Here is a 21,316-nt window from a genome sequence, read left to right on the forward strand (position 1 = left end):
CAATCTAAAAGCAATAAAATTTGGAAAACCTGTCACCAAACTTTCCCCACCCCACAATACACCACCTTGTGAGGAAATTATCCTAATGAATAATTCCACCCTGCGGTTGCCCATTCTGACACATTAGACATATTATGGGACATATTAAGGGACCTATACATTGTACACATACATGCAAATATTTATCTATAAATCTATCTTGGGGACCAACTATTATGAGAATGGCTACAATGACTTTAATGTGGCCCTGGTTGGAGGTGATCGCCTCACTTGACCTCATGAGCAGATGAGCCCTGGATGTCCTATTCAAACATAACGCTCACTCATATATGCATGTCCAGTAGCCTTAGAGTCAGGAAAAGTGAACCAGGTAAAGTAGGTGGGGCAGAAGGCACATTTTTACTTCCCATCAGGAAGGCACAATCAAGTAAGACTATTATCCAAATTACTATAAACTCTTTCAATGGAAGCTTGCAACCGAGGTTGCAGTTCTGTACACTTAAACACCAAGGTCACATTCACGAGTAATGTGAAACCGGAAGTTGCTGAACCTGTGGTTAATTTTTCAAACCATGAATCACAGCACAGATGTTTGTCCAACCATAGTCTGGCAACCTCCATATTCTGGGCAGGGGTCTGCTGAGGACCCCTCTTCCTAGTCCGCTGAGGCTGCATCCCAGCAAGCTTCATAGCACTTGTGTTGCCAGACTTTGGGCAATGTGTCAGCACGTCTCCAGAGTGGCAGCCATTGGCCACGAACTTCAAGGGTGTGTGCCAAGTGCGATCATGTGTTTTTGGAATGGTATGCCCACCCTCAGCATGGAAAGGGCATTTAAATCTCTTTAAATGCTATGCCATTCAAGTCCTTCTTATGTCAGCGATTGCACTGCTGCCCTTGTAAGAACCCTGAAACAAAACTGCCTCACACAAGCACTATTTCTGGTGGAGGGAGGGGGATCTTGGTGGGCACCATTCTCCTGTTGCTCAGGAAAGGGAAGGGAACATGATGACTTCCTAGGAGGGGATATGTATATAAGGGAGGGCAAAGGACCCAACATGGCCAAGGATGGTCTTGTGATGGCTCACCCTGGCAAAACATTCCATGGGGACCAAACCACATTCCTGCCCCTGTGATGGCATGCTGCCAGTGGACTAGCACTCTCCTGAGAGGGCCAGTCTACTGGTGAGGAACTTAGGCTAAAAAACCTTCGGACTTCCATTGGACTGCATGCTCATGAGTTGAGCTAACTCAAAAAAGGGGCCCCATTTGTGTGGGGCCACCATTCTCATTGGTTAATGATAGAGCTTTTGCACAGTGACCACCCCCTCTCCAGGGAAGCCTTTCATGCACCCAAAGAAGATTTTGATGCTCCAAGTGTCCAGGCGTAGCTGGGTGAGCAGACTGGAGAAACCCTGGGAATGAGGACAGATCTTTACTCTCATTAAAATTTCCTGGGTTCAGACTGGCATCGCACCATATGCAAGTATGCTACCACAGGGAATTGTGGGAGAGGAGAGATCTGGATAGTGATTCCAACGACATACATAAACATGGGTTCTGCGCCTGCGCAGACCGGCTTTGGGTAGGGATCGTTAGCTCCTTGCAACACCTTTAATCGCTCTCTGCATGAGCCTGCAGAACCTATAGTGGCGGTTAGGTGCCCCTTCTTCAGTTTCTTTCTGACCGCCTCAGCATTCAGACCTTCGGACAGTGCTAGCTTAATGATTCAGCTTTATTTCAGAGAGTGGAAAACTTGGTTTGACTTGGTTTGACTGCCCCTGGTTATTCTATTTGTCTTTCGCCTTATTCCCCTCACCCATGAGCAGAAAACCGCATGAAAAAACCACCTCTAATAGGTGTGAGGGCAGCAAAGGGAAATCCCGAGAGAATACTACCTTCAAAAGGTGCGAGGGCTTCCAGGGCAAACTCCCCTCGACATATGGTCACCAGCTCTGTCTACTTTGTTTAGGGGAGGGCCATACAGCCATGGCTTGTGCCATTTATGCGGACTTCTCAAAACAAACCCTAAAAAAATAGATTCTCACACCTGAAGCTCACCCTAATGGAGGATGCCCTGCACCCTTCTACTTTGGCTTCAGAACCCACCACAGGAGCTGCCACAGTATCGCAGTCTAAATTCCTGGGGCCGGTGCAAGCGTCTTCGATGTTGGGCCCTGTTTTCAGGCCAGATGCTCTGAAGCCAAGCCCCAAATGTTGGCACAAATTGCCTCTGACTGGTGCACCCCCAAAGAAACATAAGAAATGCCTCCACAAACATGGCCACGCTTCTGACACTATTCTGTCCCTGACAGGACTGCAAGGGTCGTGGCTGTGACACTGTGCCGCCTCTTTATCACTGGCACCAACTCCTTAGCTATATCCATCGACGTTGCACTCGGTCTCAGTGTCCAAACCCACTAAGGATGCCCATAAGGACACTAAGGATGCCCAACACCGTGAGCGGACCACGAACAAGAGACAAGCCATGGGGAAGATGTTGGCTCCGGAAACTCGACCATCGGCATCAAAGCACTGGATGATGAGGGCTTCAACATCGAGACCATCAACTTCAAAACAAACTGCTCCCAAGTCTGCGCCCAGGGAGGGGGCTTCCGACATGGCTGTCGGTGTTGAGGATGCACTCATTGATGTGGTACATATCGATGCTGAGGAGGTCATCGACGCTGAGGATGTCATCGATCCAGATGAAGACCCAAATTCTGACCCTCAGATGTATTGCCCAGATAACACCTTGGAATCAGACATGGCACACCTCCTCCGTTCAGAGGAGACTGCCTCCATCTACATCAACTTTCCACGGTTTCCTGCACCCGGGTCTGGATGTCGAGGGCCTCAGGTCTGCTCCCCGACGGAGGTGGGGAGACAGATCCATCACTTTGTCACTGGAAGAGTACTCATTGTTTAAACAGTGGCAGCTCCAGCAACAGTGCTGGGCACATGCTGTAACACAAGTCACACCTGTAAGATGTCCTGACTCACAGCCAGTGGATTGCCAGCCCCCACACCAGACAGCGAGGACTGTGTCAGTCCAGGCAAGTTTCCCGCCCCGACCATTCCTAATTACTACACGCACTACTCAGACTGTGATTGAAAGACAAGACAAAGGACACTGCTCCCATCTGGGGATGAGTCAGCTCATGATAGTATGTGTTCAAATATTCATTCTTCTGTCACTTATTTGGAGACCTCTGACTCCTCGGATGAGGAGAACTATGCTTCCGACACAACCAAGACAGACTCAGAAGCTCCTCTGCTGGAGCCAAGCCAAGAGGTTACACCTCCTCTGTCTGTCTCTCCGACAGAGGAATTAAAGTCCTATCACCAGCAATCTTGGAGATGGCAGAACTACTGGGACTAGACCTATGCCCAAAGAAATCAGACTTGGATGATCTGGTTTACAGTTTCATGAAAAAGGCCCCAGGTCTTCAACCAGTATACTTCCCAATGCTGCCTGTCATCACGAACGCAGCACAGTCTGCTTGGGAAGTAGTTCAAACACCGACTCCAACTTCTAAGAAACTGGAAACTCTTTACAAGATCCAGGAACAAGACAACAAATATTTACATAAACATCCAGTACCGAATTCCCTGGTGATAGACTATGCCTCGACATTGAAAGTGGACAGACGTCATACTATGCCCGCAGATAAGGAGGGATGAACACTGGATGTCCTGGGCAGGCGCACATACTCCACATCCTGCCTGTCTATTCAGATTGGGAATTACATCACCTGCCTCTCCAAGTACATGCATTGCTTGTGGGAGAAGCTTTATGATGTGCGCTCTATACTCACTCCTGTGGAATTCCTGTGTTTTACCAGTGCCAAGGCGATCATGATCCAGTGTCTTAGAGACATTGAGTATCAACGCCTTGTCTTGTTGATGTTAATGTGGGTATTACTAAACTGGTTGCTAAATTTTTATATGGGGCTATGAAACTGACCTCTCATCATGGGGTTTTATGAGGCTGATTCTGTATCTTTTAGTTATTTTATGCTGTATATTTGTTTGGCTTATGGCCATAAATAAAATGATTGATTGATTGATTGATACTATGCCCATAGATAAGGAGGGATGAACATTGGATGTCCTGGGTACATACTCCACATCCTGCCCATCTATTAAGATTGGGAATTACATCGCTTGCCTCTCCAAGTACACACATTGCTTGTGGGAGAAGCTTTATGATGAGCGCTCTGTGCTCACTCCTGTGGAATTCCAGCACAAATTTGAAGCCACTTTTGTAAGAATGATGACTGCAGTTGGCCAGTGCCAAACACCTCGCCGAGTCGCAGTCTAGAACTCTAACATCAGCTATCATGCTGACACGCGTGGCTCCAGTCCACCTCCTTGCAGCAGGATATGTGTGACCGTATCGAGGCGCTGGCCTTTGATGGCACGGGCCTATTTGCAGAATCCACTGATGACAACATGGAGCAGTGGTAGAAATCAAAGACAACAGCAAGAACCTTCATGACACAAAAGTATGCGTCAAACAGGTATCAGCCCTACCAAAGGTGTCAAAACAACTTTTGCCATGATGAACGTAAGGAATACCAGTGACCATGGAGTTGCTTTAACAGGAAAGGCTACTCAGCCAAAAATAGGCCAGACCAGCAGAACAGAAATAAGGCTGGCCAGCAAAACAAGCAACACCTGTGACCTGGGCCTGAACCCGATAATTGCACACAGCCAACTGTGACATTGACCCTACCATCGGTCACCACAAGGAATAACATCCCCTTGTGGATAGCCAGAATTCCCATCAGACTGGCTAGGCATGCTTCAGCATAGCACTATATAACATCAGACCAATGGGTTCTATGCATAATCCAAACTGGTTATGCCATAGAATTCAATACTCTGCCAGAGTTTACAGGGACAAAATTTACCCCAGAAACGGAAACTCTCAGAGAGGAGGTGCTACTTGAGAAACAGGCAATATCGCCAGTTCCATGGGCTCAGAGCCAGTAAGGTTTTTACTCCAAGTATTTCCAAATACCCAAGAGGGATGGGGGCATTCGCTCGATCATGGACCTCCGGGGCCTAAACCAGTATGTCGATGTATGGAAGTTCCATATAATAACATTGCAAGCAATCCTCCCTCTCCTGCATGGAGAGGGGTGGATTGCAATGTTGGATCTTAAAGACGCTTACTTCCACATCGGCATACATTCAAACCACAGGAAATACTTGCGCTTCACACTGGGCACCCACGTATATGAATACAACATGCTACCCTTCGGCCTTGTGACAGCCCCAAGGGTGTTTACTAAGTGTATTGCCATGATTATTGCCTACCTGAGAGTTCAAGGAGTCTCCATTTTTCCATATTTAGACTGGCTCATCACAGCGCAGATGGAGGCCCAGATGAACATGCACATGACAACAGTGACATCACTTTTGGAATGGGTGGAGGTGAACATTAATTGGAAAAAGTTACATCTAGTTCCAGCCAAGCAGCTACAATACATAGGCGCAGTATTGGACATGTCCACCCAAAAGGCTTTTCTGTCAAGGGACAGATTCAGAATGGTGAATCACTTTCATGCTGCTCCACAGCAGCAGGCCAGATCGATCCAGGTCCTCCTAGGCCTGATGGCATCTTGTATAGCCACCATCTGATATGCAAAGCTCCGGATGAGGAAGCTGCAATCTTGGTACCTGTAGAATTTCCAGCCCAATGTAGACTCACAAAACAAGCTCCTTCAGGTCCCAGAAAAACTGTTAAAATCCTTAATTTGGTGGACAAACCCCCAAAACCTGTTGAATGGAATGCCTTTCTGGACACCAGTGCCAACGTTGACTCTGACAACGGATGCCTCCCTACTAGGGTGGGGTGTGCACCTTCACGATGTGAAAATGCAGGGGTGTTGGTCCCCTCAGGAAGGCCGGCTTCATATATACTTCCTGGAGCTGCTGGCGGCCTTCAGAGAACTACAGGCATTTCAGAACATGGTTTTCAATCAGACAATCCAACTGCAAATGGACAACACAACAGCGATCGCCCACATAAACAACCAAGGCGGCACTGTATCCAGGCCCCTTTGTCAGCTCAGTCTACAAGTATGGAACTGGTGCATTGTAAGGAACATCCATCTGGTCACCATCCATATAAACGGCCAGGACAAAATGTAGGTGGTTGCCTTGAGCAGGGCCCCAGTACTGCAGAACACAAGTGGGAATTGCATCCTGCACTTCTGGAGGAGCTGTTCAACGCATGGGAGGCCCCCACAGTTGACCTCTTTGCTATAGCTCACAACAAAAAATTGTGAGTACTGCTCGAGGATGGGTCTGGGAGAAGGCTCCAAGGGCGATGCCTTCCCGTACCGGTGGACTTGCAGTACCTTCTATTTGTTTCCACCATATCCTCTGTTGAACAGGGTGGTGGCCAAATTGCTGCAGGACAGATCCAGGGCAATTGTCATCACCCCGTGGTGACCCAGACAACTGTGGTTTCCGAGACTACTCAACCTCACGGGCCGGAACTTCAGGCGGCTCCCACAAAGGCCAGATCAAATCCAACAAGACCACGGGAGGCTGCTACATCCGAACCTCACCATTCTGAACCTCACAGCTTGGAGGATAGGCTTCTAAGAAGGATCTTAAGAAATAATAGGAAGGAGTCCACCAGGAAGAACTACCAGGCTCGGTGGAAGAGGTTCACGTCATATGTGACAACCCAGGGCTTTGTGCCTCAGGAGGCCGCCTTGTGAGAGGTGCTGCTGTACCTTACATCCCTCAAGGCACAAGGCTTGGCAAATGTCTCAATCAAGGTTCACATGGTGGCCATATCAGCCCACCACCAGGGATGGGATGGCAAAATGCTGTTCATGCACCCACGTTGCATGAACATTATGCCTTAGACCTTCGGTCTGCAGCAGAGGCAGAATTCGGCAGGGCAGTTTTTAAAAGTGTTTTGCAGTAGCTTGCAGTACCCACTTCCCGTGAAGTACTTTGTGATTCACCCATGTTTATGTATGTCATTGGAAACACTATCTAGATAAACAGGTTGCTTACCTGTAACAGATGATCTGGTAGTGATTCCATGACATTCATAAAACCTGCCCAGCCAGCCCCACTGCAGGCTGCAAGCAGTATAGACAAAAACTCTGCAGCAGCATTAAAGGACAGGGTCAATGGAGTTATCTTCGTTGGTCATCCAGAAACTGAAGAAGGGATGCCTAACTGCCACTATAGGTACTGCAGACTCATGCAGAGGGTGGTTGGAGGCATTGCGAGGAGCTAACAATCTTTACCCGAAGCTGTGCGCAGGCGCAGAACCCATGTTTATAAATGTCGTGGAATCACTACCAGATCATTTGTTACAGGTAAGCAACCTGTTTTTCTGATTTCCAGTGACCCAAGGAGAGTGGGGTCCCTGTTCCAGGCAAAAACAAAGATTGACATGTTCTACAAAGTGGACGGGTTGGCAGAGGGCACTCTTTGACAACTTCTTTGCAGCAGTTGCTGCAAAGACAGGGAGAGCTCTTGCCACGCTATCCTTCCTCACGGCTTGCTTGTATACAGCAACCTAGGCAGGCAGCCTACCATTGCACCCCCATGCGTTGAGAAGGGATGTCATCACACATTATTAATGATTCTGCCCAACACCCCTGTCCCTACAAATGGTTCTTCTCATGCATTGTGAACGGGTATCCCCATGGCCTTACACTCTCATGAGTAGCAGTCAACTCAGGAGTAGGGATGTGCAAAAAATTTCTGGCACAGATCGATCTGTGCCCGAAATGAGAAATTTCGGGTGATTCGGGGCCGAACCGAATCACCCCCGATATCCCCCGATATTTTTCAGGGCCGAGCCGAATTACCCAAATTTCGTAGCCAAAAAATTCGGGTGCTTCGGCTCATGGCCGATTTTGGGGGATTTTTTGAAGTTTTAGTGACTTTGGGGCAGTTCGGGGGCATAGAATGGGATCTGGGCAAAAAGAGTGGGGTGGGGTGGTAGTACCTAATGGGTGCAGACTACCACCCCAATTTCAGGGGGATTGGGCAAAGGGGTGATTTTTGGAAAATTTCTGAAGTTTTCATGTCTTTGGGGCAGTTTGGGGCAGATTGGGGCAGAAAGTGGGGCCTGGGGCAGAAGAGTGGGGTAGGGTGGTAGTGCCTAATGGGTGGAGGCTACCACCCCAATTTAAGGGGGATTGGACAAAGGTGTGATTTTTTGGGGGAATTTTTGAAGTTTTTGTGTCTTTGGGGCAGTTTGGGGGCAGAAAGTGTATCTGCCCCAAAAAGTTGGGGTGGAGTGGTAGTGCCTAATGGGTGGCAGCTAACACCCCAATTTCAGGGGGATTGGGCAGAGGGCTGATTTTTTGGGAATTTTTGAAGTTTTGGTGTCTTTGGGGCAGATTGGGGGCAGAAAGTGGATCTGCCCCAAAAGAGTGGGGTGGGCTGGTAGATAGTGCCTAATGGGTGCAGGCTACCACCCGTCCCCAATTTCAGAGTGATTGTCCAGAGGGCTGGATTTTGTTGATTTTCTGAGGTTTTTCTTCATAAAGTGCTTTGTGGTAGATTGATTCATTCATCATATTCATAGTAAATGCAAGTGTGAAAAAGTGAAAGTGGGGTCATGAGAGTTCTTTACTTGAAAAAAATCTCATTTGCTATCATTGAATGAGAATTCATACCTCAGAAAATAAGGGAATAACATCCCTTCAGAAAAACTTCTGAGGTGTGAATTCTCATCCAATGATAGCAAATGAGATTTTTTTCAAGTAAAGAACTCTCATGACCCCACTTTCACTTTTTTCACACTCTCACTTACTATGAATATTGAATGAATCAATCTACCACACTGCACTTTATGAAGAAAAACCTCAGAAAATCAACAAAATCCAGCCCTCTGGACAATCACTCTGAAATTGGGGATGGGTGGTAGCCTCCACCCATTAGGCACTATCTACCAGCCCACCCCACTCTTTTGGGGCAGATCCACTTTCTGCCCCCAATCTGCCCCAGAGACACCAAAACTTCAAAAATTCCCAAAAAATCAGCCCTCTGCCCAATCCCCCTGAAATTGGGGTGTTAGCCTCCACCCATTATGCACTACCACTCCACCCCAACTTTTTGGGGCAGATACACTTTCTGCCCCCAAACTGCCCCAAAGACACAAAAACTTCAAAAATTCCCAAAAAATCACCCCTTTGTCCAATCCCCCTTAAATTGGGGTGGTAGCCTCCACCCATTAGGCACTACCACCCTACCCCACTCTTCTGCCCCAGGCCCCACTTTCTGCCCCAATCTTCCCCAAACTGCCCCAAAGACATGAAAACTTCAGAAATTTTCCAAAAATCACCCCTTTGCCCAATCCCCCTGAAATTGGGGTGGTAGTCTGCACCCATTAGGTACTACCACCCCACCCCACTCTTTTTGCCCATATCCCATGCTATGCCCCCGAACTGCCCCAAAGTCACTAAAACTTCAAATATCAACCAAAAATCATCCCTTTGCCCAATCCCCCTGAAATTGGGGTGGTAGCTTCCACCCATTGGGCACTACCACCCCACCCCAAAATTTTGCCCCTGGGCCCTTCCCCCCCAAATCTATTCAGATTCATATTCGGGTTAAATCCGAATCCGAACCAAATCAAGGGTGATTCGGGTGGCCCATATTCGGGCACAAAACAGAACAGGGGTGATTCGGTTTGGGTCCCGAACTGAATCACCAAAAATCTGAATTGCACACCCCTACTCAGGAGTAGCATCCATCCTAATTACATATGAGGAATTTCCCCTCTCAGTGTTGGCAATGCTAATCCTGCTGCCTGGCCCTTCTCATGAGTAAACCTAGAGTCTGCACATATTCCCCCAAGGGGAAGGGACTGGGCCCCGTTCCCCAACATCACTGTACAAAAAGTAGACCTTAGCCATTCAAGAATTCCTGGTTGGGAGGGCTGCCTTTTAAACCTGACCCAGGGTATCGCTGCCCTGCCATATGTTGTCATCCCAGCATTCTGTTGGGGTTGCCCTGCTTTTGTTGCCACCTCGAATACATGTGCTTGTAAATATACATCTTTGTCACTTCATTTTTGGAGAGCAAAGCATGTAATGCCTGTTTTGCCATCCCATCCCCTTTCTCTCTTGATTGCTGGTGGCCGGGAACAAGGGACAGAGTGGGAAGAGGGCATGCCCCTGTGTGACTTTGCCATTTGAGAGGCTCACAAGCTTGGGATGGGACATCACAGCATCCCTGTTGCCGGGCAACTGCTTTGTTGGATTGGTGATAGGGGGCGGAACAAGTGCTCGGAGTGGCAGCCAGCGAGAAGCACTGCACTCATGGGGTAGGCGTGATCCCGAGCAGGTCTGCGCTGCCATCTCTATGATTACAGTTCCAGAAAGTGAACAAAACCGTGGTTATGGTGCCATATGCATTCGGATGTAACACTGACACCAAAAAAACTCATGTTATGGCAGCGAAACTCACTACAAACTGAAGGTTCAAATTTGAGTTTGGTGAGGCAAACCTCAGATCGCTTTTTCCACAAAACCATAGCTGCGCACATTCAGATGTAACAGAGTTCCAAGCTCTGCCTCTTTTAGCTGTAGTTTTGCATTACATGCAAATGCACCCCAAGTATGTGTATAGACTGACTGAAATCATTTTCAGATTAAAATGCTTAGAATGACTGAGGTCCCCTCTCATGTTAATTTTTTTACATAGGAATGCTCTGGGTACATCCAGTGAGAGTTTTGACTTTTTCTTTTAACCACTTGTCTCCCATGCCATATCACAAATTGGTTTTGAAAGCCTCTTAAGCCTTGTTCAGTGTCACGTCCAACACATGTACAATTTGTGTACAATGAACACACGTACAGATCTATACACACATACAGTTATTCATATATTATGTTCAGGGAATATAATATTTATATATAATGTTCAGGACATATATTATGTTCAAGGACCGTAGTACACTTCCTGTATGTACCCTGAATTTGAGGAAGCCCATGCTCAGATTCTATTTTAAGATAAACAGATGTACAGTATAGTCATTCACAGAACAATATATACATGTGTATAGACAGTGTGCACATATAACACAATGTCTGAATAAGGCTTTAGTTTCAAAAGTGGTTTGCTATTTGACATGGAGAATTGTGCCTTGAGAAATACAAGCCAAAGCCTCTTTGGGGGTATATAAACTACTTATGTGGATTTGGATCATTGCTTAATTGATTAAGTGTCGTCAAGTCGGTGTTGACTCTTAGTGACCACATAGATAGATTCTCTCCAGGATGATCTGTCTTCAACTTGGCCTTTAAGGTCTCTCAGTGGTACATTAATTGTTGTCGTAATCGAGTCCATCCTCCTTGCTGCTGATTGTCCTCTTCTTCTCTTTCCTTCATCTTTCCCCAGCATTATGGACTTCTCAAGGGATCATGGCCCATGCATTTTAGCTTCACTGATGCAGAGCAATTTCATTTTTTTGGTTAATTGGGGTGGTCTCTCCATTATCAAGATCTATGATATTGCCTAAATAATTTTGTTGTGTGCCCTTGAAAGAAACTGCCATACATTACATATGATTTTACTTTTTTTAATAGATTAATGACTTATGTGAAATGCAGATTGAGTTATCAATGAAAGATATAGCAAATACTCTTTTGCTTGTGCTACCAGATACTGCTACAAAAGTGGAAGATTTGCTGGCACGCAATGAGGTGACTGCAATTTTTGTCTTTTTCTTTTACATAAATAAAATGTATAACCTGTTTACATAAATACTTTTTGTCTGCCATATGATTTAAAAAATAAATCATTTATCACAGTATTACTAATGTGAATGTAACAATATTTAAATAAAAGTGTATAATATGTGTTTTAATCATTAAATTTTATTTTGAACTAATAAAGTCCTATGTACTGTAAGGAAATTCATATTGATTTTTAATACTTCCCCCTAAGTGGCATGTACCCCTCCAACAAGACTATCAGGCTTGGTGGGCTCCATAAAGTATAGCCCACATGATTTAATCACCATGAAATGTCTTGGCTGCCAAATTTGTTCCAAGTCTCAATCCACTAGGGATATGCATGGAACCGCAGTCCGGCGGTCCGGCACTGCTGTGGGGGGCTCTTTAAGGGCAGGGGAGGGTGAACTTACCCCCCCTGCCGCGTTTCCCCCGCCAGCGCCTTCGTTTAGTAAAGCTTTTGGGGCGACAGGATACCTCCCTGCCACCCCTTCCCCCAGTCCTCAGCAAAAGGCTTCACAAAGTGTTTTGCGTGTGCGCACGTCACGTCTCTGCGATGTGCGTGCACATGACACAGAGACGTGACGTGCGCGTGCAACGTGCACACGTGCAAAACGCTTTGTGAAGCATTTTGCTGATGACTGGGGGAAGGGGTGGCAGGGAGGGAGGTGACTGGGGGAAATGTGGCCGGGGGGGGTAAGTACACCCTCCCCCACCCTTAAAGAGCCCCCCACAGCAGTGCCGGGCCGCTGGACTGCCCTCAAGTCCGGACTGGTTCGGAGGCCTTCAAAATGGCCTCCGGACTGGTCCGGGCTCATCCCTACAATCCACTGGCTTGGATACTGAGAGGGTGTACAGCTCTGACACTAGGGATGTGCAGAACATTTTGAGAACGACACATTTTGACTAGAAATGGTCTGTTCTGAATGTTTTGAGCTAAATCAAAATAAAGGGCCTTCTTCAAGCTCAGTACAGAACAACCCGATTTCGATCGAAACGTCCAGCATTCTGAGCGCCATTTTGGAGGTCTGTTTTTCCCTTGGTTTTCTTGCACTGGCTTCTGACTGGGTTGTGATCTCCTTGCATCTGGGGTAGTTTGTTCTACAAATCAAGTGTTAACATTGGCAACTGTGTCCCCACTGGCTGGGGAGAGGGGGGAACACAAAAGGAAGGATTTCAAAATGTATTCAAAGAGACTGAAAGGCAGAGAGAGTCCTTATACTGTGCCTCCCTTGAAGAAAAGGATATGTCAGGAGAGGAGGTAGGTAGGTTTGATAGTGTGGTTTTCTCAGCACTGAGTATAATATGCTTTGCTATTGCTGCTATAACTATCTGGTTTTGCTGGATCTACGATTTGCCTGCCTTCAGCTGTGGTCTGGTTGTGAGATAGTATTGTGGTGAGAAATGGACAGTGGCAGCTGTGTGTGTCTGTGTGTAATATTTGTTGGCTATTGCTGTTATGAGCTCCATGTCTGGCCTTGAGACTAACTTGTGCTTCACTCACTTCTCTGGTTTGCTCTGCAATCTGCATTGCAAAGTGTACTCAGTCAAAATGTGGCTGCTCTAGTTGATCTTATGGCTATGCTTGCTGCTAAGAAAGTGTGCTGCTGTGGCAGCTGTTACAATGCTAGGAAGGAATGTAAGGAGTCATAACTGTGTGTGAAAAAGCAACTTGTGCTAATGTTACCGCAATACAGGCACTGTGACTGGCAGTGGATTTTGGGTCAGTGATTCTTTTTTGGCCATTTTTAACCAAAACACATTTTGTGTTTGAAATGTATGTTCTGTGTTGGGAGGTTCCCCTTTACTTTGTGCTTCTGCAGTGTTTTTTCAAGGCAGGGTTGCAAAATGCATTGCATTTCAAGGATCCTATGGGGGATTTGAGGGGAAATGGGTTAAAAATTGCCTGCTTGCCCATTTCTTTTGTGGGGTGGTAGGTAGCACCCAAAATGCTCTACCACACAGTCCACTTGGGTGTCCATAGGAGCTACCCATGAGGAACAATGGGGTGTTTTGTGTTCCCCATTTCCCCCTATGTCCAAAACACTCAAAACATTTTAAGATCTGGATCGTGATCCATTGTAATAATAAGCAATGGGTACTGCGCCCGCGCAGGGACCTTGCGGGCTGACTGAGTAGCTCCTCATGATGCCCCTTCCCACCTGCATGTGCTGTGCAAAGTTCATTAATTGGTGGTTTGGGCATCGTCCTTTCAGTTTCTCTTTGACCACCTTAGCATTCAAACCTCGTAGTGATAGCTCCTTGGTAAAACAACTATTCTTTTAACTGACCTGGATTAGATAACAGACTTTCTTTGGATAATGATTTGGCTTATTTACTGGTACTAGTATGGACTAATTGGCTTTTTGACCTTGGAATGGATAAAAGGAAACCATTTGTCTTATGGTTTGGCGATAGAATACAAACAGACGTTTACCTCAATAATGGAGGTGAAGAAAACTTTCAAGTGCTGTGCAAGATGCTGGGCTAAACTCCCGTCGACCGATCTTCATGCCACTTGCTTGATGTGCCTTGTTGAGGAGCACAATATGGTTGCATGCAAGATTTGCTGCTCTTTCCCCAAACAAACCAGGCAAAATAGAGCTCTGCACCTTAGAGAGGCGTTATATGATGAGGCGCTCTGCCTTCCGATGCCACGTCCAAGCTCTCCATTGATATCGAGTGCCTGGTCGACATTGGTTGCCCAATCGACATTGAGTACTAAGTCAACCGCTTGCGGAGCTGCACTACAGCAGTCTAAAACCACGAGCGCCAACTGATCAAAATTTGGAGATGAACTTTTAAAAAAACCTAAGGAGGTGTCTAATAAGGGGCATAAGCACAGCGAGCGCAGGCACCATCGTGAATCTGGGAGTGATTCTGGTGAAAATGTTGCACCACTGAAAAAGAAGCACTGCACCCCTTCTCCTTCAGCGGCACAGGCATTTGAAGGCAACTTGGATGGGTCTGCCACAGCGCTGGTATCTTTTCCGGCATCCACGGCAGCGGCTTGGACATTGAGCGCTTAGACATTGAGCGCTGCGTCTTCATTGTTGACCGGAGCCATGCCAACATGCCAACAGCAGCTTCGACTTCGACATCGACAGCAGGGGTGGCACCAATGTCGACAGCTGCTTGCTCTGCAGCCACAGTAATGTCAAAACAACCATTGCAAGCGTTGGCATTGCAGGCGTTGACGTCGTTGCAGACATACCATCTGTTTCCCCCTGCAAGGAACCCAGCACAGTCTCCCTCCCTCGACCCCAAGAACCCCAAGATTACAAACACAGATTGGAGAGCAATCTGATGATTATTGCCAATGTCAGGGAGCCACATATACCTTGCAGGATCTACTGGATTCAGCCTCTAGTACTCCTTCGGGATCTACCTTTCATGGGTTCTTGAGCATGAGACTTGACATCGAACAGGATGCAGAACCCATACGTCCACCAAAGACACCATTCATATCTCCGCTTAGAGTACAACCAACATCAGCTCTTACTTCTGCAGCACAGCGTTTTGAGCTTCAGCCCAAACAATTTACTCCAGCTCATTCCTGTGGTTTCTGCCACTCACCTCTGCATTGGAAAGCGCAGCAAGCACCTTCTGCCCTGCAAGAGGAATTGGCATCAGATCCAGCACCAAACCCTGCAATTTCAAGTGTCACAACCGGTGCAACAGCTGGCGATGATGCCACAACTGGCGCAATGAGACATAGTGCCTCAGGCAACACCGCCCCAGTTGGGATCGTTACCTGCCATCTCACTGCCACCTGAAAAACCTGCCATCTCACTACCTTACCTGCCATCACTACCTTACCTGCCATCACTACCTTACCTCACTACCTTACCTGCCATCTCACTGCCACCTGAAAAAAAAAGAGACAAAGGAAATCTAGCCCACTACCTCCTGAGGAGCCTTCCAGATGCCTACTCTACAGAGGATGAGGCATCTGAAATCTCAGATTCAGATGTGGGAAGTCATAGGTCTGATCTGCCTTTGGACATGCCTCTTCAACTCTCTAGGTCACCGACCAAAGAGTTAAAGGCATATCCTGCCCTTATTAGAGAAATTGCAGAGGCACTAGGGATGGATCTCAGTTCACCTGATACTGAAGATGCTGACCCAGTGTACATTATGATGGTGAAATCCAAAACGTCACATCCGGTGGCTTTGCCTATGATACCAGCTATTGGCAAAGCAGCCAAAACAGCTTGGGAGGCCCTGCAGGTCTCAACCCCCACTCCTAAAAGGTTGGAGAGCTTATATAGGATCCGTGAAGAGGAGAATACTTACCTGTTGCACCATCCAGTGCCCAATTCATTGGTCACTGATTGTGCTTCGTCATCTCATGGTGGCCATCGGCACACAACGCCTGGAGAGAAAGAGGGTAGAAAGCTGGATGTGATGGGGTGAAAGATCTATTCCACATACAGTTTAGCAATTAGAATTGCGAAATATGTGGCCTACATGGCCCGCTATAATCACATCCTGTGGGATACCCTCTTACAAGACTCCACCAAACCTTGCGAACCTTGCAATGCTGGTACCTGCACAACTTTTGCCCCAATGTGGACAGCCAGAGGTTGCGTATGGAAATTCCACCAAGTGAAATAAAAATCTTCCATTGGTGGTTGACAGAACGCAATCTGACCCAAGGAGTTCCGTTTGCGCCATTGACTCCGACACACTGGGTGACAACAGACGCATCACTAATGGGTTGGGGAGCCCATTGTGGGAACCATTGTATACAGGGCAAATAGACAGAGGTACAGACACAAAGACATAGAGCTGCTGGCAGTATTCCTGCTGCTAAGAGTCTTCGATCCCATGCTCAGGGGGAAGTTGGTGCACGTGCAGCTGGACAAAATATTGGCAATTGCCTACCTCAACAAACAAGGGGGCTGTGTTTGTCCATGTCACTGTGTTCTCTGTCCCTAAAAATTGGGGCATGGTGTGTGGCACATGCCATCTATCCAATGGCGATACACATAAGAGGAGTGGACAGTCAACTGGCAGGCAGCCTCAGTCGAGTCTCTTATCACGACCAGAGACACGAATGGGAGATAGGACACTGTTACCTAAGGAAGGTCTTCAACATCTGGAGTGTCCCATCGGTAGACTTCTTTGCAACGAATGTCAACAAAAAGTGTGTCAACTACTGCTCTTGTGCAGGCATAGGGCACAGTTCTCTGGGGGATGCATTCCAGCATATTTGGAGTGCGGGTTTCCTATATCTCTTCCCACCATTACCAATAATAGATTGGGTACTAGTGCAGATTTTGAGGGACAGGGCATCCTGCATTCTTCTGACACCATGGTGGCCACGCCAACCGTGGTTTGCCCCACTCCTGCAACTGTCAAGAAGTCGCTTCCACAGATTCCTGCTTGCGCCGGATCTGCTTCAAAGAGATCAGGGAGCAGTTCTGCCAGCGTCTAGCACATTGGCTAGTGGAGGTGATCTTCTTGGCATATCAGCGACAGGGTGTGCCACCACCAAAAACAGTGCGTGCACATTCAACCAGAGCATATGCAGCTTCAGCAGCCCATCTTTCAGGCATCAAGATGGCAGACATCTGCATGGCGGCCACGTGGTCTTCTCAGCAGCCATTCATTAAGTATTATGTGATAGACTTGCGGATGGCATGAGAAGCATTCTTCAGAAGAAATGTTCTGAAGAGGGTGTTGCCATGAGCTTGGGGTCTACTGCATCCACCTCCAAGAGGAAAGCTGGATAATCACCCATTGCTTATGATTACAATCGATCGTGATGCAGATAAACAGGTTGCTTATCTGTAACTCTTGATCTGGAAGTGATCCGTTGTAGTCATAAGACCTGCCCATGCCGTCCCCACTGCAGTAGGAAGAACTTTCGGAATGGCATGGTGAGATTCACAGATTGTTTGAACAGGCAGTCTTCAAGAAACTGAAAGGAGGACACCCCAACTGCCAATATTAACAAACTTTGCACAGCATGTGCAGGCAGGGAGGGGCATCATGAGGAGCTACTCAGTCAGCCTGCGAGGTCCATGCACAGGCACATAACCCATTGCTTATGACTAAAACGGATCACTTCCAGATCAAGAGCTACAGGTAAGCAACCTGTTTTTTTGTTCTGAAGAAACAGCTGGTGGGACTGCAGTTTCCAAAGAAATATTTCATCCATTTGCATTTCGTTTCGAGCTCGAAACAGAATGCAAAATCCATTTCATGCACCTATATGACACCTGGAAACTTAAATCCAAAAGAATGTACCAAGTTTTTCCTAGGCACTAAGGGTATTTTTTATTTTGGAAATTAGCTTTAATGGCAATTTCATATCTAGGTATATTTCAAACCAGTTCATTAGAATAAACTGAGATTGATGGGTTTGACTGTCCTGACCAATCTTGATTTGTTTCTAACCTAAACTGGAAGTAAAATTCCTGGGAGGTTTGTACCAGCAGAGGGAGATGAACATGCACTACTGAGGCTTGGGAATCTGTGGAACCAGGTTTAACCATGGTTCCATGTGACATCTGAACCACCCTATGGAAGGCACTGTTACAGTACTTTGGTATCCATAGCTATACATTTATAAATTATAAGTACATTCTAAAACAAGTATCCTATTGTAATATAATAATAGCAAACAGTAGTAATTACGTTAACAAGCAATAGGATCTACAACCTTACTCCAGTGCTTCCATTTGCTTTCCCTATTACCTGTGCAGTATGGTAAATATTCATATTGTATATCACAAACAGGTATCTACCAAGGAATGGGCCGAAATATTAAACAACAGAAGCAGACACATAGAAGATGCTGTACAGGAGCTGATATCTATATTTGAGCAAATTTATGAAGTTAAGCATGCTAAAAAACCAAGTTCGAGGAAATCTCCAACACAAGGTAAGGGGTGTGACATAAAGGGGCTGCATTTCAAGAAAAAAGAATCTAATCCTTACAGAATTATTTGCATTGTCTTTGAATTGTTTTGTCTAAGAATCCTGTGAATAATGGTATGAAATTAGAAATATTTTTGAAATAACATACAGCAAATACCCTTTTAATTGTGATGTACTATCATCTATACGAGTAACATTTATATCAAACAAATCTACTGTAAGCATTTGAAATCTGTTTATATGTATCTATGTTTCCCAACTGATTTTATTTACCTTGATTAGTTAACACATTGAGCTGGTCATCTTTCCATTTGCAGAAATTTGAAATAATTAAATATAACTCAGGAAAAGAAAATATTTTGTTCTTATCATCTGAGGCTAAGCAACTATTCGTAATGACCACAATCCAACACAGAGTTATACACATAACCCCTGTGTGCAGATATTCAAACTATAGACATAGTGAGAGTTAGGGATCACGCTGGCCTGGCCTGGCATTCTATGATGACCCACTCCTTTCTTGCTGTTTGTGTATAGGGCTGGCTCTAGGTTGTGTTGGACCCTGAGGCAAGGCTAGAGTTGGCAATTCTGACTGAAACTACTCCTGGAGGAGGAGTAGTGGTGGTAGTAGTAGATCTGGATTGTGATCCATTGTATCCATAAGAAATGGGTTCTGCGCCTGCACAGGGACCTCTCGGGCTGATTAATTAGCTCCTCTCCGCTCCCCATCCGCTTGCACGTGCCTTGCCGTGACCGTTGAGATTGGCGGTTGGGGCGCCTCCTTTTCAGTTTTCTCTTGACCGCCTAAGCGATCACACCTCGTAGCTGTTGCTCCTCGATTGAAATTGTTGATTTAGGCTTGACTCGGATTGAATTGTTAACTCTATCGCTAAACGGACTAAGTACTTAGTAAAGATTGTTGTTATATTGGTTTGACCTCGGAACGGAATTTGGACAACGTTTGATTATTCTAAATGGACTGGTTTGTTGAAAGATTGTTTGCCTTCATGTTGACTCGGAACGGAATACGGACTTCGCTTACTCTACAGAGCTACCTTGTTGGTGAGGCAATGGAAGTTAAGAAAACTTTCAAAAGATGTGTGAAATGCCGGGCCAAGCTACCGTCTACGGATTACCATGACGCGTGCTTGATGTGCCTCGGAGAAGAGCACAATACTGTGGCATGTAAAGTTTGCTGCTCATTTTCAAAGCAAATGAGACAGAATAGAGTGCTACGCCTTTGGGCGGCGTTGTATGAGGAGGCCCTTCGCCCGCCGACGCCTCGGCCATGTGCTTCGCCAGGCTCCGGTACAGTGTCGGGAGCCCCATCGACATCGAATGCACATTTGGCATCAAGCTCCCCGGGGCCGAGTAACAGCGGATCTGCACAGCAGCAGTCTAAAACCGCTGCCGAAGATGTCTTTAAGAAGCCCAAAGAGGTTTCAAAGAAACGAAAACACAAGGATAAGGATCACCATTCGAAGGGGGAGGCTGAAAGCCGAGACCGGCGAAAGTTGTCTCAACATTGAACCCCTTCGCTGGTGTCTGCGCAGGCTTTCGATGAAGACTTGGACGAGTCTATGTCAGCCTCGACTTCGACGGCGTCGACATCGGCAACGCTTGTCTTGACTTCGAAAGCATTTGCCTCGACGTCCATATCGAGTGCGCAGGAGTTGAAAGCCCCATCGACATTGGAGACGACTCACTCTGCCCTGTCGACATCGATGTCGATGACGCAGACAGTGTTCGTGGTTCCACTATCGATGTTGACAATGCCGGAACAGATTCTTAGTGGAAGCTTGGCATCGATGTCGACATTAAATGTGCCTGCGATGAGAAGGATTCCCCAGCTGCTGTCTCCTGCACTAACCCCAGCACAGTCCCCTTCAACGTCGAGAACTCCAGGATTGATGGGACATGACGGGGGACTTCATGAGCTGCTAGGCTCGGCTTCGAGCACCCCTTCAGGATTGACTTTTCAAGGGTTCCTGACTGCGGGGCTAGATGAAGATCCTGATGTGGAAGAACCAGTGAGGTTGCCTCGAACCCCTTCTTACTCACCTGTACGCATGCAAGAGTTGGGTGTGGGGGCGCCTGCCCCGACATTACTACAGGGGCAACCTTCATTCCAACCTACCCACAGCTGTGGCTTCCGACACACTTTACCAGCAGATTATGCAGATTTTCTATGTTGGAGAGCTTTGCAGGGGCCCCTGCCTCAAGCCCCAAATGTTCGTCTGGATCCTGTTACAGCCATACCTACATTACCTGAACCAGTGATCCAGCCATTGGCTCAACCACACCCGGAGCTGGTCGTTCAAATTCAGCCACCACTTGTTCGAGCGCAACCTGGACCGGACTTCCCACCTCACCAAGAGCCAGTGGTTCAGACTCACCTTTCAATGAATCCACCACAGCCGTCAGTGGATCAGCCACAGGTCTGTGCGCCAGTCGAGCATGTTCCGGAAAAGCCTGGGGGGGGAAGAAAAAGAAAGTCTACACCACCACCTTCACCGCCTTCCTCCCCCATGACACTAGCATTGATGATGGCTCAGGGGCTAGATCAGAGTCGGATGACGTCAGTCACCGGTCAGACCCCCCCCTCGGATGTTCCGCCTAGACTCTCAACGCCAACAGAGGAGTTAAAGGCTTATCATGCTTTAATAAGGGACATAGCGGAGGCGCTGGGGATGGAGAT

At 47.0% G+C, this 21,316-nt stretch overlaps 1 protein-coding gene across 2 annotated transcripts in view; it reads left to right on the plus strand.

Annotated features, from left to right (window-relative positions):
- Positions 1-21,316, plus strand: part of DNAH8 (dynein axonemal heavy chain 8) — a 390,116-nt gene that overhangs the window by 66,702 nt on the left and 302,098 nt on the right. For both annotated transcript variants that reach the window (XM_053305243.1, XM_053305251.1), the window contains 2 exons: positions 11,584-11,700; positions 18,478-18,622. In XM_053305243.1, coding sequence (XP_053161218.1) covers positions 11,584-11,700; positions 18,478-18,622 — 262 coding nt within the window. The remainder of the gene's footprint in view (positions 1-11,583; positions 11,701-18,477; positions 18,623-21,316) is intronic.

This window comes from Hemicordylus capensis, chromosome 1 (assembly GCF_027244095.1).
Source record: "Hemicordylus capensis ecotype Gifberg chromosome 1, rHemCap1.1.pri, whole genome shotgun sequence".
NCBI lineage: Eukaryota > Metazoa > Chordata > Lepidosauria > Squamata > Cordylidae > Hemicordylus > Hemicordylus capensis.